At 34.7% G+C, this 16546-nt stretch overlaps 3 protein-coding genes across 12 annotated transcripts; all 3 read left to right on the top strand.

Moving 5' to 3' along the window:
- The first annotated feature begins 262 nt into the window (after nucleotides 1-262).
- Nucleotides 263-7384, top strand: LOC112457549 (post-GPI attachment to proteins factor 6-like). 9 transcript variants are annotated; one of them, XM_025020686.1, is made up of 14 exons: nucleotides 395-679; nucleotides 847-924; nucleotides 1336-1507; nucleotides 1815-2028; nucleotides 2154-2281; nucleotides 2593-2876; nucleotides 3011-3291; nucleotides 3454-3582; nucleotides 4374-4576; nucleotides 5069-5226; nucleotides 5631-5860; nucleotides 6213-6407; nucleotides 6657-6803; nucleotides 7165-7384. In XM_025020686.1, exons 3-14 carry the CDS (start codon nucleotides 1410-1412, stop codon nucleotides 7360-7362), a joined length of 2265 nt encoding a protein of 754 aa, XP_024876454.1. In that variant the 5' UTR covers nucleotides 395-679; nucleotides 847-924; nucleotides 1336-1409; the 3' UTR covers nucleotides 7363-7384. The 9 variants fall into 9 exon arrangements, with proteins under 9 accessions (XP_024876460.1, XP_024876451.1, XP_024876459.1 ...); XM_025020688.1 differs by having other exon boundaries at nucleotides 835-924; XM_025020690.1 differs by having other exon boundaries at nucleotides 397-488; nucleotides 562-924.
- Nucleotides 7385-7509: 125 nt separating this feature from the next.
- On the top strand, nucleotides 7510-8544 carry LOC112457552. The gene is made up of 3 exons (XM_025020695.1): nucleotides 7510-7588; nucleotides 7794-8289; nucleotides 8457-8544. Exons 1-3 carry the CDS (start codon nucleotides 7583-7585, stop codon nucleotides 8462-8464), a joined length of 510 nt encoding a protein of 169 aa, XP_024876463.1. The 5' UTR covers nucleotides 7510-7582; the 3' UTR covers nucleotides 8465-8544.
- Nucleotides 8335-16003, top strand: LOC112457551 (inositol-3-phosphate synthase 1-B). 2 transcript variants are annotated; one of them, XM_025020694.1, is made up of 8 exons: nucleotides 8335-8508; nucleotides 8572-8875; nucleotides 10053-10225; nucleotides 10866-11136; nucleotides 12884-13138; nucleotides 13755-13997; nucleotides 14610-14718; nucleotides 15491-16003. In XM_025020694.1, the coding sequence occupies exons 2-8, from the start codon at nucleotides 8840-8842 to the stop codon at nucleotides 15868-15870; spliced, it is 1467 nt and encodes a 488-aa protein (XP_024876462.1). In that variant the 5' UTR covers nucleotides 8335-8508; nucleotides 8572-8839; the 3' UTR covers nucleotides 15871-16003. The 2 variants fall into 2 exon arrangements, with proteins under 2 accessions (XP_024876462.1, XP_024876461.1); XM_025020693.1 differs by having other exon boundaries at nucleotides 8341-8508; nucleotides 8572-8974.
- Nucleotides 16004-16546: the final 543 nt, after the last annotated feature.

Raw genomic sequence — 16546 nt, 5'->3', positions numbered from 1 at the left:
CAAAGGAGAGGCTTCTTTCCACTACGCCGAGGTAGTAGTGCTGGAAGAAGAAAAGAACAGAGTTATATCGCGGTTTATATCGATTTGTCCAATAATCGCGACGTAACACTATGAATACTGGCCTTCTGCGATTCACACTTGTTTATCTACACCTACAGTTTCTGCACTTTCGAAATTCTGCTCCTTTATCATCATCTCGAATCTCGAATGCCCGGTGCGAGGCGCGAGTATGTATTTATATGTAACATATGTATTCCGTGTCAATATTTGTCATTTGTGGTCATTTGGGAACCGAGAAGGCGAGAAATGCGCGTGAAATAAATATATAACGTGTTACTGTGAAGCAGAGACAGTGTTTTATATTTATTTTCTACGATTTAATATATATGTTTGTGTCATGATTTCATCATGTTCTCCGAAACTTTGGAACTGTCCGACGTGTCGTCAACGTTCTATTTTACTCAACCTTTTGTTCGTTCTTTTTCCAAGTATGTTTATTCTTTCGCGAAAAATTAAGTTTATCGTTAATATTTGCCTGTAATACTCTGCTCGAAATTCCAGAAAGTTCTTATTTACTCAAATGCATTAAATATACTTATGTTGAATGAATAACATGTTCGATATGAGAAAATAGGAGTGAAAATAGAAAGTGGTCATTTTCAGATACGTAGAAACGGAGGTTAGAACGTATATTTTGCTTTTAACGTTCAATAAGCATTATTAGAGCGATCGATTATTGAATTTTTCAAAGTAACTTTCTTGCAAACCTTCTGTATCGATAAATTTTGGTATGTTGATATCAAATCCTGTATTTTCACCCTTAATTTGAAATAGACAACAAAATAGAGAACAAATCGTTGCAAGGGATATGAGCACGCCATATATAATTATGATGCATCGAAACAGTTCGGAAACACTTCTCCTGTAAGATCATGTTTTCTTTATCTTTATGTATCCTTTTCCTGCAGGAAGGTACGATTTACGTAATTTAAGAAACGCCAAAACACTTTTTTTTTTTAATTGTTTAAACTCTGGCGACTCTTTTTAAAAGATAATACGTTATCGTTGGGCGGTTAAAGGCACGTAAAGAAAATAAAAAAAAAATAGATTGAATAATATTCAGAGTGAATTTATTTAGGAGAAAGCGTTGCTTTTTGCAAAGTGTAAATAACATCATAAACACACGCACAATAACTTGAGAATATGTTGAAAGTGATGGAAAAAAAGGACAAAGGGATGGAGAGTTTTGCTTTATACGTTCGCAACTGCACCCTCTCCTCCCCCTTAATATAATATAGGATATATTGGTTAATGTGATCAACTTTTCGTTTATAGTGAGTCGCTGTGTAATACCACAGGCGAATCAAGAAGATCTGCTTCACTCGTTCAAGAGCTATTCCGACGTGGCGATGTTTCATTATACAGTACCGAAGGAGGTGTTTCGAGCTACGTGGCAATTTGCTGCTTTTATGGACGATCCCACGTGCCATCCACGAAAAGTTTATATGTAAGTACAATAATATTTTGTATGACTTTTCTGAAAACTTATACATTTTATTTATATACTTTTATTTATGATGAGATTTGACAAGTGCTTTTAGAATCATGCACATAATTATAATATCCCACAATTTATTCATCTATTTTTCTTCTAGTTGGGTTCTTTTCTTTTATTAGGATACGTTGTTTAAAATCAATTATTACATCTTGTAAACGTCCATACTTTTCTAAAACCACTTGTCAAGTATATTATTTATTTTAATTTATTATTTTTAATTATTTACGTAATCAAAGTTACTCCTTATAATTTTCAGACACATCAAGTTTGGTAGTTATCCAGTAATCTCCACGAGTAATGGAATATTTTTGACAAACAAGTCTGCCAAATGGAATGACGATATCGTAGTCCGTACTACCACTAGTTATCAGCCAAAAAATGTAACGGTTGTTCCAGTATATGAGCCCCAACCCGGAGATTGGTTTGTGGCAGCTTATATGTCTTATTGGGACGAGAGAGTTCAGCAACAGGCATGTTGATCAGCCTTTTTATTGTTAGATATGTACACTTGAATCGTTATAAATCACGTATTAAAACATCTAGTCAACACATGCGAAATCTACTCTTTATTATTCTCGCGACTCATATGTTTCAGGGACTCGGACACAAATGTCGATACAGCATAGGTACGGTAGCGCTGTGGTCTCAAATAGATAATATTAAAAATATCCCCATTAATCGTCCAACGAGATTACGAACAACCGCAACGACAACATATTACAAGTAAAAAAAGTCTTAATAAAATTATTATCTGCATTTATTATTTATTATATTTAATGTAAAATTTTTTTCAAGCAGACTGAGAAAAAATATGTATATCTACGTGCTTTAATTGCCATACATGTAGATGCCATTTAACGTACATTTTACAAGTGCAAGATAATCTGAAAATGTTATGAAGATCTAACTTAAAGTAAATAAAAAGACAAAAACGTGTGCAAATAATGAATATGCCGCGCTATACTTTCCAGACCACTTTACGTATATTTGCACAAAGTGCAAAACATTCACGTCAGTTATTTTTCCATTTATAGGATATATATTCCGTCAGGAATATTGAGTTTCCGTTTGTCAGTCTGGAACTGCACCTTTACGTTGGATAGTTTTCGTAATATTGATAAATTTTGTATCGAGGCTATGTATTTGAAGGGACGTGTTTTGCCAACGTCTAATCATTTTCATTCCACGGAATCTAAAACTCTTGCCTCAAATGCTAGTTACTCTTTCATAGAATCTTCTCCTTACGAAGATAGCTATTATTATTTATTGATTGTTTCGAGTAGCATTACAGAGTTCAACGTCAAAGTCGATGTAACAGGTAATCTTTAGTAAATTTTATTATCTCGCTATATATTAAGCTGTACGTGTATGTTTATGTAAAAAAACGTGTAAAAAAAAAAAAAAAAAATAGGCGAATGTAATAAAATATAAATGTATAAACACGTATTTCAGAGTGTCCAATCAGATTGACAGTAGAGAGATCGTTTACTGAAGAATACATGGACATCGCTTCAAGTTTTAATTCCATAATAGGAACAAATACTTACGAGGAATTAATAAAACACAAGTGGTATTATAAAGAAACCAATGCTAGCAGATTTTACAATAGAGATGACGTTTACCAAGAAAAAGGCAAAAACGAGAAAAGTGAGACTGATAATCAATGTATACCAAGGTATCAATTGGTTCGTGTTAAACATGCGGAGACATTCTCAACCGTTTATCTTCTGCAGGTGATATCATCTATTCTGTTAAGATATGCTACACATTTTTCTACGCACGTCGTATGGAATATATTAACGATTGGAAAATCATATTTCTTAAATCATTGTTCATGTATGATATTGATTGTTATTCATAATAACACGCTCTGTATTATCATCGGTATATTTTAGGGAAAGGAGTGGTTAAGTTCGAAGCTAATATTAACTGATTTAGTCCCGATGATGACGCAGTTTGATATTTTGCCGTTGATAGATATTGGTGGTACACTTGACATCGGTGTACATCTGGAAGTAAAAAAGGTAAGAGTTTCAAAATATTACATTTTTTTTTTTTTTTTCACTTTTAATTCGCTTTTTATTTTATGTCATCTTTTATTTAATATATTACTATTTCCATCAATCTTTATTTTGTATTTATTAAATACAATGAAAAAATACTGTTTATTAATTTTGTTTCGCCTTCAAATCTTTTTTTGCTCTTGACGTATGGTCGTGTAGTCATCTCTCTATATATAGGTACATACACAGGTGCATATAAAACCAACAAGTTCCTTTATTTTCTCTTTAACTTGACGGGACCGTGCATTTTTGCTATTGCAAACTTTTCCCTCAATCTTCACTTTTATTCTGCGTGCACCGAAAAAAGTTGTTACGCGCGCGCGCGCGCGCAATTGTCTTAGAGTAAAAAAATAACACGAGAAACGAAAGATATACTGATGTACGCGTCCATAACGTTACATGACCAACTGGCGAGTGATGCGAATGATGAGAAAGCGATAGAAAAAATTTAGTATAAAGTAAATAACTGTAAAATAAGTATAAAACGTATAAAATTTGGAATAGAGGACGTTGCGTGTAATGATAGAACACGGCGATAAGAGAACGTGTTCACGTTAGCGTAGAAAATATTAGCTCGTTGAAAATGAGAGAACGTGATATCGTGTTCCATATATTAGGGCGGAAGTAAAGGAAAAAGAAGAAGTAGCACGTTAATAGTAGGGTGTGTTTCAGAATAGAGGAGCAAAACTTTTAATATTTTGAGACATGATTCGAAATCGAACGTTGGATATATACTTTTGTAATCCTTTTAGCTGCCGTCGACACACGCGGTCTTGGTAACAATGTGCGTTCAACGAGGTCGTATACCCAAACTGGAAAACCTTAAATCTTGTCAAAATGGAACTTTAGCGATAAATTTGTCATCGTTAAACAAGCGCAACGCAAGTTTATTAATAGCGTATCCACAACCAGGCACATGGTACATTATTATTCTTGCTACATGTTATACGTATGGGTAAGTAAATTCTAACTGAAAAGATTTGATTAGAATAGATGCAAAGATTGAAAATGTGTTAAATATACACAAAATAATTTACTTCTCTTCCATTCATTCCTTTTCTTTTATCATCGGCATTATATATAATTATGATTATACGAGCGTAGTAGTAAATAGAAAATAAATGAAACAGAAATAAGCTGCTACATGTGGAATCTTGTTTTTATATTAAAAAACGACAATAACATTTATATCCTAAGCAATTTTAAGTGAAACGTGCTTCAACCTGAATAACTCTTGTTCAAATTATTCGAGCTATTCAATTTCAAGCTGAGATATGAAATTAAAAATTCAAAAAATTGTAGAAAGGATTGCGTGTCCTATCGAATACGTGGATAGGGAAACTTTAACGCGAGATTGATCAAAGACGATCGAATAGGAAATAATATTGTAATTTGGTACACAACGTATAGTACTGTATGTAACATGATATTTTATGTCCGCGTATAGTACACCTGTACCCTGTCAAATCGAAAAAATGTCAATACTACTGAACATACATACCAGAAAGTGTACATTTTCTGACCAAAGTCCTTGCGGTAATCACGGCATTTGTCAAGAAATTCAAAAGAATATCCTTCATTATGCGACGTGCACGTGTTTTAAAGGTAACATTATTTCAACATAACTTTATGCACCATTGATTGTACTTTTTAATTTACTACACCGAATTACAATTAAATATAATTAAATGGAATAATGCTAACACGCACGCACGCACGTATGCACGCACGAACAAAAAGCATCCTACATTATTTATACTTGATCAAAAAGTGTGTGATTTAAAAGTATAAAATAAAATTTACTTCAGTGACTGAGGCAAGTTAATTCTGAGACGAGAGGCGTCGCGTCGTTTCGTTTGAAAACAAAATTTATGCAATTAAAAGTGCATGATTCAAAAAGATTTGAATTATACAAAATTGTGCACACGAACTGTAAAGATCTGAATTATATAGACGTATGTGAGCACACAAACTATAAGCTTCTGCTATATAACATTTCAATTACTCAGGTTACACAGGATGGGATTGCACCGATATTTCGAGTACCGTATCTGCTATTTCTCTCATTAGTGCCATGCTGCTCGTCATGAGCAATATCTTTTTCGTACCAGCCATATATATAGCCGTAAAACGAAAGCTATATGCAGAAGGGCTGGTGTACTTGGTTACCATGCTGTTCTCGTCTTTGTATCACGCCTGTGATCAAAGTGACGGACAATTTTGTATTACAAAGTACGAGGTATGTCTACAAATTTTTCTTTATTTTTACACACACACACACACACACACACACACATCCTGTTTATAATTACGCTCTATAAAAAAAATTCAAATTCTTGTATCATATCGATTTTATTAAAATGAGAGAAACTATTATTTTTATTATATTTAATAAATAATAATTAAGGACAGTTTTTATACGTAAATTTTTACAAACACGTACACACACACACACACACATGCATGCATGCATGCACACACATTTTAATCTAATCTTAAGAGAATTACGTTCAACATACGTACTAAAATTGACTAGACATCTTTCAGTACATCATATTTATGATTTATGACATGACATATTTATTTGGTAGATTTTACAATACAGCGACTTTTTTTCGAGTATCTTGGCATTTTGGGTGACATTGGTAGCAATGGCGGAATTACCGATTGCTTTTGTACCATTGTGCCATATGACGGGAGTGTTTATAATCACTTTTGGGATGCAACGTGACAGAATGTGTTTAATCAGTACATCAATACCGCTATCATTGGGTATTATCATACCGGTAAATCTAGAATAATATTTGTTAATCTAGGGTGATTTTACACAAAAAAAATAATGTTGGTAAATAAAGATGAATATTCTTTTATATATTATATTACGTGTGCGCGCGCGCGCGTGTGCGTGATAAAAAATATATAGGAACGTAATAGAAGTTTACGTAGAAATATAACTACACACAGAGATATATTTTTCACGATTACTTGAAGAATTTTACATTAAGGATTGACACAAGTATAATATAAAAGCGCAGCTTCTGTTACAGATTTTTACACACACTTACCGTATTTTTCAATCCAAGAAATGCAAAAAACCAAGCAAAAGGATACTATTAGGTTTGCTCTTTGCTATTACAGGTTTATTACTTTACTCTTTCATTGAAACGGAGAAAAACTATCAAGTACGTATATTTACAACACGTAGATATATATCTTACAAAAGTTTTATCGCCTCTAAGACGTATATCGTACTTATAAACCAAGTTTCGTGCGAATATTTCGGAAATGTTAAAAAAAAAAAAAAACGCACCATGCACGTGAATGCGATGCAAATATCTCGCGTTATATCGACGTGGATAAAAAGTTGAAAAATTTGAAGCTTTAAATTTCACAAGTGGTAAAAGATTTTAAAGGGTTAATGGATTTTATTCTAGGACGTAATTTTGTTTTTCACTAAAGCAGATTTCATTATTGAATCATAAAATGGCGTAAAGTATTATTCTCTTCTTTCAGAAACCTTATTTCTCATTTGCTTTGTTGCAGTACGTTCACAGTGTTTGGCACATTATCATGGCGATATCGCTAATATTCCTGTTGCCACCGGCAAAATCGCAACACACTACATCATTGACAAATACTTCATTCAACGATGATAGCGAATCATGGAATTGGAAAGAGTCTTATAGGATCCCCACATTTGCGATAATTGATCAGGAAAATCGAACGATCGCGTCAAATTAATATATCATGTCTGTGAAACAGCTGTTTCGAATTCTTCTTTCTCCTAGCTCTCTTCCCCCTTCCCTAGCCCTACCTTCCTAACCTTACCCTTCGCCTCGCTTCGCTTATTTTCTCTTTAACAATCCGGTAAACAATCTGCCCGCGGTATAAAAATAGATTGGCAGCAGATTTGCTCAGATATCTCAACAAATCCACGCTATCAGCTGTCGGCCGTTGTCGTATGTATGTATGTATGTATGTATGTACATACCACATATCTCAGACATCCCAGTAAGCAAAATGTTAACGGCGCACAGACTGGCAGCAAATTTGAGTAGAATCCTACACGATCCCACACCAGACCAGAAAAAGACCATAATTATTTTATTGCAAATACATTGGTATATATATATATATATATATATATATATATATATATATAAATCTTGTAGTGTCGCACGTTTCTGCAAGAGGTCTTCATAATCGCATCCCTCCATCGGCTCCATGCCCAATGCTCCATCCCTCTTTCGACTTTCGAGTCTTTCGACCCCCACGCCCCCACCCCACAATGGCCAACACCACGTTCGAGTTCGAGGACCATCGACATCGACTTGCGTCGATTACCGTCGATACGACATACGACGATACGACGTACCAGCGATTTAGCGTCAGTCGTCACGTCACACGTCACACGTCAGTGTCGTCAGTTACGCCGCATTTACGATTTACGTTTTGGCAGTCGTCGGCGTCGGCTTGTCGCTCGACCGAGCGTAATCTCTGTGACTCGTGTATCTTGTGTTTGCCCGGTTCGCCCGGTTCTCTGGTTCTCTTTTCCGCTCGCTGACTTGGCCCACCGGCCACCCTCGACGGCCTCGACTTGCTCATTCGCGATTGTGCGCGTTCGCGAATCGCGCGCGCGAATATCACGTGATCAATTGGTAAATTTTGGTGAGTTTCGAATTTCCGATACTATGTACGTGGAATGGACGTTGTTTAGATTTTTTTCAACAAGTCTTAAAGATCGTTTACGTTTTTGCCATTTTGCCGCACGTCTGAAAGAGACTCGCGAGACTCGAGATGACCTAAGTAATTGTTTTTATCGTTAATCTTCCTAGACGATTAGATTCGAGACGATTCTTCCGTGCCCGCGTGTGCACGCGCTTAAAGGTGAGGGTGAGGGAATAATAACAATATCCGAATTTGAACCTAACCAACAGTGTCTACCGTCAGTCAGTTTCCAGAAGCAGCGATTCTCTCCTCGCGCGGCCTACGGCCTACTGTGTCGGAAAGGACTAAAGGAGATTTGCCAGCGGCGGGCGCTGGCGGCTCGACGCAGTCGACGCTCGATCCTTGATCCTCCATCCTCCACCCTCGATTCTCAAGGATACCGCAGTAACCGGAGTCAACCGGAGTACTCGTGTACTTGAGCTTGCGGCTTGCGCCTCGTACGTGTTGACGTTGCCCGCCGTGTTATATATTCCGCAGATTTACCTGAAGAATGGCGAACTTGAAGGTTCGCGTCAACTCGCCAAAGGTGCGCTACTCGGAGGATTTTATCGAGGCGGAGTACGAATATCAGACGACTAGGGTGACTGACAATGAGAGTGACGGGAACGATCGCGACACTTACACGGTGAGAATCCGTTTATCGGCTCATCGATTCTCTCATACGTCCATCCATCCATCCATCCGTCTGTCTGTCTGTCTGTTTGTCCATCTGCCCATCTATCCATATCTATCGGTCCGCCCAGTTGTTGAGTTGTTTCCAGAGTGTGTTGTCACTAATGCTCGTGCCGGCGCGGCGCCACGCCGGCTAGACGGCTGATTGATATCGGGTCTGCCCGAGAGCTCTCTAGTAGGCTTATACTTGCATATACATATGTGTGATGATTAAAATAAAATGCGTGACGAAACTCGACGCCGTTTCGTCGCTGTATAACGGTTCTTTACTGTACACATGTATGCGTATATGCATAAACCAAACGAGCCCCCAGCGAAAAGATGCGGAATACTCTTTTAATGATATAACGTCTTCTTTTTCCTAATATATCAAGTATGTAGAACCGTCTGTTTTATATCAATAAGGATGTGGATGTCGAGGCCATATAGTATGCGTTTCAACGTCGAACGAAGCGATCGAAAAAAAGAGTTTTCTCGCGAATTAGATTTTTAAAAATCAAACTGGTAACAAGATCGATATAATATGAACTAGATTCGCCAGTTAATTTGTATAATACAAATGAAATTTACTTTGACAGAATTTCAATTTAAAATAAATGTTGTACATAATAAATCTCGATATGTATCGGGCATATGTAAGCGACATTGTTGAGTGAGATTATTCTAGATCACTCTTTAAAGTCTCCCTGAAGTCGGCTCTTGCAAGCTCGTACGTATACGGTCTCTCTCTCTCTCACACACACACACACACACCACGCGCGCGCATAGCTATATATTTATCCATATCGCGTGTACCTACATATCCGTATAAACTATATCTACTGCACTGGATTGTTAAAGACTGCATTATAGGTATTATAAGGAATTTTAACACGTACATTATCAACGATATCATTTCGATATTGAAAATTTTCTTTCTCGATACAAAGTCCATGAAAAAATGAGAAATGCGTTACATTTTTTTCAAGAATACGAAACAATTTTGAAATACTTACTTATATTGCTTTAATTGCATGGATTATTCATTGCAGGTAACACCTACGTCGACGAAATTGCTCATCAGGACCATGATTCGAGTCCCAAAGCTAGGGCTGATGCTAGTGGGCTGGGGTGGCAACAACGGTAGCACCGTGACAGCAGCTTTGCTGGCGAACAAGCTTAAATTATCATGGGAGACGAAAGAAGGTGTGAAAACTGCCAACTGGTACGTCTTTATTTATCCATTATGTGACGCGGACTTGAAAGCAGGATATCGAGCACCTTGTCATCTTCTTAGGCCAGTTAATGAAAACTTGAAAGAGGAAAGCTATATATAAGAGAATTAAACGTATATAAGATTTTCGAGTTTTTTACGTCTACCTTGCGTATCTATTATCCGTTTTATTTATTCGAGATTTATATCATTCTTTAACAAAGCCTTTTCAAAGGAATAAATATTTAATTGTAATTTTTGTTTAATTAATATTCTTATAAATTAATTTTAACTGCACGAGAGGAATCTATATTATCGCGTTATATATATATAATTAGATATATTTATACTACATATTGTGTAGTTGTGAAAAGGATATCTTTGTGATTTATAATGTAAAAAATAAAATTGAAATAGAGAGAGATTACACTTACTCATACAGATTCGTCGTCTTTCTGCGTACACCGCTGACCGCGACCTCAAACTACCCTGTATTAATCTTATATGATTATCGACTCGCGAGCTTGTGTCGTCACACCTACTACACATTCTCCAATTTCTATCGTCTTTTCTTCTTGCATGCAACTTATTGATGCAATTTTCCATTACTTTCTAGAATTTTTCTAGTCCATTTTTATTATGTGCGTTTTAGGTACGGTTCCCTGACGCAAGCGTCTACCGTGAAATTAGGCAGAAGAGTCAAAGGAGAAGACGTTTGTGTACCCATTTCCAGTATGCTGCCTATGGTAAATCCGGATGACATCGAAATCGACGGCTGGGATATATCGGATGTAAACCTTGCGGAAGCCATGACGCGTGCCAGAGTGCTGGATGTAAACTTGCAGGTGCAGTTACGGCCCTACATGACACACATGCGGCCCAGGAGGAGTATATACTATCCCGATTTCATCGCTTCGAATCAGGTAATTATAGTTTTTCGATGAACGTCAACGTTGCTTGTACGGCATACGCGCGAAATTGATCCTTGACGATGGATTATAAAATCTGAGTAATCCAAGAAAATTGCCGCATAAAAAACCTTCAGTTTTCTTACATACGATATGAGCTTTCGTCCATCTCTCGTTGAAAATTCAACAATTTAATTATCTAATTATTTAAGCAATAGTAAAATGCAAAATCTAATTAATCTGACTAATTTATGTAAAATTATCATCTTCAGTTTTCTTACGTATGTACATTGATTTCTTATTTCGTTAGGCAGCATTAAAACAAATTCACAAAACTTGCTCTTTACTTTAACATTTATTTTGCAAATTATATTTTCACTGCACTAAATTTGTTTAAATTTTCAAGAAACATGTTTATAATGTAAACAATTTATCAGAATTGTTATTGTCAGGGATCGAATCCTATGGAATTTTTAATTTCATCAAGTTTAGATTCGTATACAGTGTGATTCGAAAATACCCTATTGTCCCGCAAATGTCCTGATTCCTGATTCGATTCTGAGGCGATTTTTTTTCTGTGATAAAACAAGTCGCCGAAGCTTAGTTTTCGAGTTGTAAAAAGAAATAATTACCTTATATACGAGCCCATCATTTTCGCGCCGACGCGACGCGACGCGACGCGACAAAAAATTATCGGTATTACATGTCACATTATCCTACCTCCTATACTCGGCCCGTATCAACCATTTCTTTTTATAACTCGAAAACTATAAGCTTCGACGAGAATTTTGCTACGGGAAAAATTGTCTCAAATCGAGTGAAAAATTTAAAATTTTTGGGACAATAATCAAATCATCCTGTATATATCATATACACATAATATATATATATATATATATATATATATAAAAGAAAGCTGAAAATGGCCAAAAATTCACTACATTATAGGTATATACATATAGATGTATAATTTTATCAACTTGATTTTATTTGAAATTTATATAAAGAAATGAATTATCGTTGTGGATTGTGCCACATTATATATGTATTTTTTTGGAAATAAGATAGACGAAAAATCATTATATGCAAGAAAATTAAAGGTAAAAATGCGTCAAAATCCATAGATTATATAATTAGATTTTATAATATGTTGATTATAATGTAAGAAGCTAAATTATATTGTTAGCTTTTCAAGACGGAAAATCATTATATGGTACCACGTAAGAAAACTGAAGGTGACAACACGTTCAGCTGTGAGACAAGAGGTATCGATAATTTTCAATGTTTTCTCTCAATATTCTATAAATATTACTATAAGGAGTAAGAAATTATAAAATTATGTTTGTATTGTGACAATATACAAATCTTTAAATTTAATTTGAAAAAGATGTGCACATGTGTATATGACACGCGCACACACGCGCGCGCACGCGACACGCACACGTAGTATGTTAATATACATGTGTGTGTGTGTGTGTGTGTGTGTATGCGCGCGCGCATACAGAATGACCCATTTTAAATGCCCACCTTCACTATCTCTTGAACAATACATTTTAAAGAAAAATGTTTCAAATAAAAGTTGGATATATATATATATATATATATATATATATATATATGTATATATGTATATGTATATATGTATATGTAGCAGCATATTTATGTAATAATGTTACATTAACATTTACTCGTTTCTTATCGATTAAATAATCAATTATTTCTTTAAGTATAACAATAAATATTTGCGATTATGCTCACAAAGGGCAAAAGGGCAAATAACATCATCATGGGTACCAAGGCCGAGCAACTCAACTTGATTCGCAATGACATAGTGCAGTTCAAAACTGCAAAGGGTCTTGACCAAGTCATTGTCCTATGGACCGCAAATACTGAAAGATTCTCGGAGATCATAACAGGCGTCAATGATACAGCCGACAATCTGTTGAAGGCAATCGAGGAAGATCACTCGGAGATCAGTCCCAGCACAATGTTCGCTGTGGCAGCGGCTCTAGAAGGAGTATGAACAAGTTTGAAATATATATGATTTATTCCTCTTTTTTATAGAAAGAAAGAATAAGAGATGGTTTTCCAAATTATTATTTAATAGAGGCATCACAGTTATGCAGTATAGGGCACAAAAATAGGTTACAGTTATATTTTCCAGAGAATTTTTCAGATTAAAGAAAGACAGACGATCAGTTCGAGAAATCGATTCAATAATGATAATAGTATTTAATAATAAAAACGAATAGTTTAATAATAATTATAATAATAATTAATAATGGAAGGGAAAAAATTAGATATAATTTTGAGTTATTCTTTGTTAGGTGAAAGCATATTTCTGGAAATATATTGTCAAATGATACGAATTATGACTAGTAAAGTACGTAATAATATTCGGTAATACGTGAGAATTATTACTGAGTACTGCCCCGCAAGTTTTTTCTTTACACACGTAGTACATCTTCCTCTTTTTTTCTTACATGTTCTCTTATAAGCTAATTATACAACTGTACGTGTACGTATTCTTTCTCTCTATTTTCGTGCGTTTATGTAACTTGTTAGTACGACTAAAAGTGGTGGTGGGCGGAAATGTAGACTTTTTTAAATATATATTTAAACAATTTTTCCAGTGTACTTACATCAATGGATCGCCGCAAAACACTTTTGTACCGGGTGCCCTTGAACTAGCCAAGAAGCAGAAGACATTCGTCGGCGGCGATGATTTCAAATCCGGTCAGACAAAGCTCAAGTCCGTGCTTGTGGATTTCCTGGTATCGGCCGGTATAAAGCCGGTATCGATTGTCAGTTACAACCATTTAGGGAACAACGATGGATACAATCTATCCGCGCCACAACAATTTCGTTCAAAAGAGGTAGATATATGATGTAAAAAAGAAAAATAATTGACTCTTATATACATCAACATTAAATCTCTTATACATATAACTAGAGATACGAAAACTTGACTTGGATAAGAGTTGCTGTATTTAAAAGTGTTTATCTATATGTCTGCATTTAAAACATTTATTCTTCTCAAAATCGTGCGTGCATATATGAATACTAAGAGCTGAATGCTAATGAGTTTATATCTATTATACATAATACTATATTCATATATACATATATATATATATATATATATATATATATATATATCGCTTATTTACTACCACAATGACAACTCAAAAATTGTCACTTTTGAACTGTTTACAAAAGAAGGATGAAAATTCAATACACTGAATAAAAAGAGCTAATATATAGCTAGATATTTTTGTTCCTCTACAAGCAGTTATTGCACCAAAATCGCATTTATAAGTATAATATTAGAAATTTTAATTATTTATTTTAAATTAAAACATTCAAACTTTTCCTTAATTTTATTTTCCGAGTCATTGTAGCAAATGAGCGACACACACACACACGTCATATAGTAAATTTCGTATTGCACAATATCTTCATACATTTATAATCAATTTCATATACAGATCTCCAAAAGTAACGTTGTGGACGATGTGGTGACATCCAACAAGATTCTTTACAAGCCCGGAGAGAAGCCGGGCCACTGTGTTGTCATTAAATATGTTCCTTACGTTGGTAAGTTCTTATCTTTGTCAATATCTGTCACAATAACGTGTTTCGCGTATCAAGTATAGGTAATTTTTCATAAACTTTATTTAAAATATTATATATGTATGCGCGTGCATACGTGCGTGTATCGGCACTTGATTATGTAATACATATATATGTATATATATATCCTAAAGCAAAACTATTTGATCAGAGATATGTAACATAACTTTCTGTTGCAATATTTTTAATTCTGCAACCGTACATGCAGGTCGTTTGCGTCCTCGGCATTTTGACTGTGTGGTATTTTCCAAAGGTTCAACGATTAAATTAACAATTACAAAATTAATTTTATATTAATATTATTATTAATATTATTATTATTATATTATTATATATTATTATATTATTATATTATTATATTATTATATTATTATATTATTATATTATTATTAATATTAATATTATTATTGTTTAAACTTATAGTTAAGATTTCAAGCAACACCTATGAATGTTTGATAGTTTTAGGTTGTTTAATATGCCGCGGACGCAAACCGTATACCGTTAGTGGGTGCCGAGAAGAATGGTTGCAGGATTAAAATTCTTCGAGTTCTCAGAACGTTTAAAATACTTAAAATTCTCAAGTTTCTTAAAAAGTTTCCTTAGAACTCAAAAATCTTTAAAACGCTTGAAATTGTTGATAAAAATTGATAAAATGTTTAAAATCTTTGAAAAATGGAATTTCTCAAATGTTTACAAAAATGTCTCTTTATATTTATTTTATTTACATGTTTTCTAGGTGACAGCAAGAGAGCCATGGATGAGTACATTTCCGAAATCATGCTAGGCGGTCACAACACCATCGTGATCCATAATACATGTGAGGATTCGCTTCTCGCGACTCCTATCATTCTCGACCTTGTCATTTTAGCCGAACTCTGCTCTCGTATCACTTTTAAACGGGCGGATTCGGACGATGACGAAGAATTCTCCGGTTTCCACAGTGTACTTTCTATTTTGTCATATCTCTGCAAGGCCCCACTGGTGCCCCACGGGACTCCGGTGGTAAATGCCTTGTTTCGACAACGGGCTGCCATCGAAAACATCTTACGAGCTTGCTTGTCATTGCCACCGGAGGACAACATGCTGCTTGAACATAAAGTCATTTTTAAGATTTAAAGAGGCAGGGGGTGACGAGATGAGAATAGGGAGGAAGGGATACGGAGTAGGGGATAAGGGATAGGAAGAGGGAAAAGAAAAAAAGAAAGGAAGGAAGTGTGGGTGAGATAGGGGATGAAGAGGTGTATAAAGAGTGATAATGAAAACTTGGCTCGTTTGTTGTCAAAAAAAGATTGGTATCAAGTCTTTTTTTGAGTTTGATTTCCACTCTCTTTAATATCAAACACTCGATATAAGAGAGTACGCACACGGTTGTGCTGTCACTTGAGAGACTACGAAGGGCGAGGGAATGGCGGAATTTTGAGGACTAATTTTCTAATTTTATTAACGGGCTACAAACAATTTAATTTTGATATAAAAATGTTTTTTGCGTTAATGTGTCAACAAAATTATTAACATTATAATAAGCATATACATATATATTTTCGAGCATTTTCCCCCAATATTTTCGGACACTTTTTGAGTCGTATTAATCAACTATGAAGTTTTAGTTAGGAATTTGATTATTATTAAAAATCAAAATTATTATACATATATCTTTCATCAAATAATAATAATATTATAACGAAGTTATTTTTTTAGTTTCAAAGTGTCACGTATTAAAATTAAAATTAAATTAATCGTTAATAATACATATAAAATTATCATTTTTTTTTATAACAGGTCAAATTTCTTT

This window comes from Temnothorax curvispinosus, unplaced genomic scaffold, assembly GCF_003070985.1.
Source record: "Temnothorax curvispinosus isolate PA1 unplaced genomic scaffold, ASM307098v1 QBEX01007852.1, whole genome shotgun sequence".
NCBI classification, from domain to species: Eukaryota; Metazoa; Arthropoda; class Insecta; order Hymenoptera; family Formicidae; genus Temnothorax; species Temnothorax curvispinosus.
Note: the sequence above shows the minus strand (reverse complement) of the source record. Positions and strands in the feature narration are given on the sequence as shown.

Bases quoted from the DNA above. Each gene is read 5' to 3' on its own strand.
- LOC112457549 (XM_025020683.1), top strand. From the start codon at position 398: ATGATTTCATCATGTTCTCCGAAACTTTGGAACTGTCCGACGTGTCGT. The intron at 2,282-2,592 runs GTAAAAAAAGTC...TTCCATTTATAG, and splicing joins GCAACGACAACATATTACAA to GATATATATTCCGTCAGGAA. The intron at 3,583-4,373 runs GTAAGAGTTTCA...TAATCCTTTTAG, and splicing joins TACATCTGGAAGTAAAAAAG to CTGCCGTCGACACACGCGGT.
- LOC112457551 (XM_025020693.1), top strand. From the start codon at position 8,840: ATGGCGAACTTGAAGGTTCGCGTCAACTCGCCAAAGGTGCGCTACTCG. The intron at 10,226-10,865 runs GTACGTCTTTAT...TGTGCGTTTTAG, and splicing joins GGTGTGAAAACTGCCAACTG to GTACGGTTCCCTGACGCAAG. The intron at 11,137-12,883 runs GTAATTATAGTT...ATGCTCACAAAG, and splicing joins ATTTCATCGCTTCGAATCAG to GGCAAAAGGGCAAATAACAT.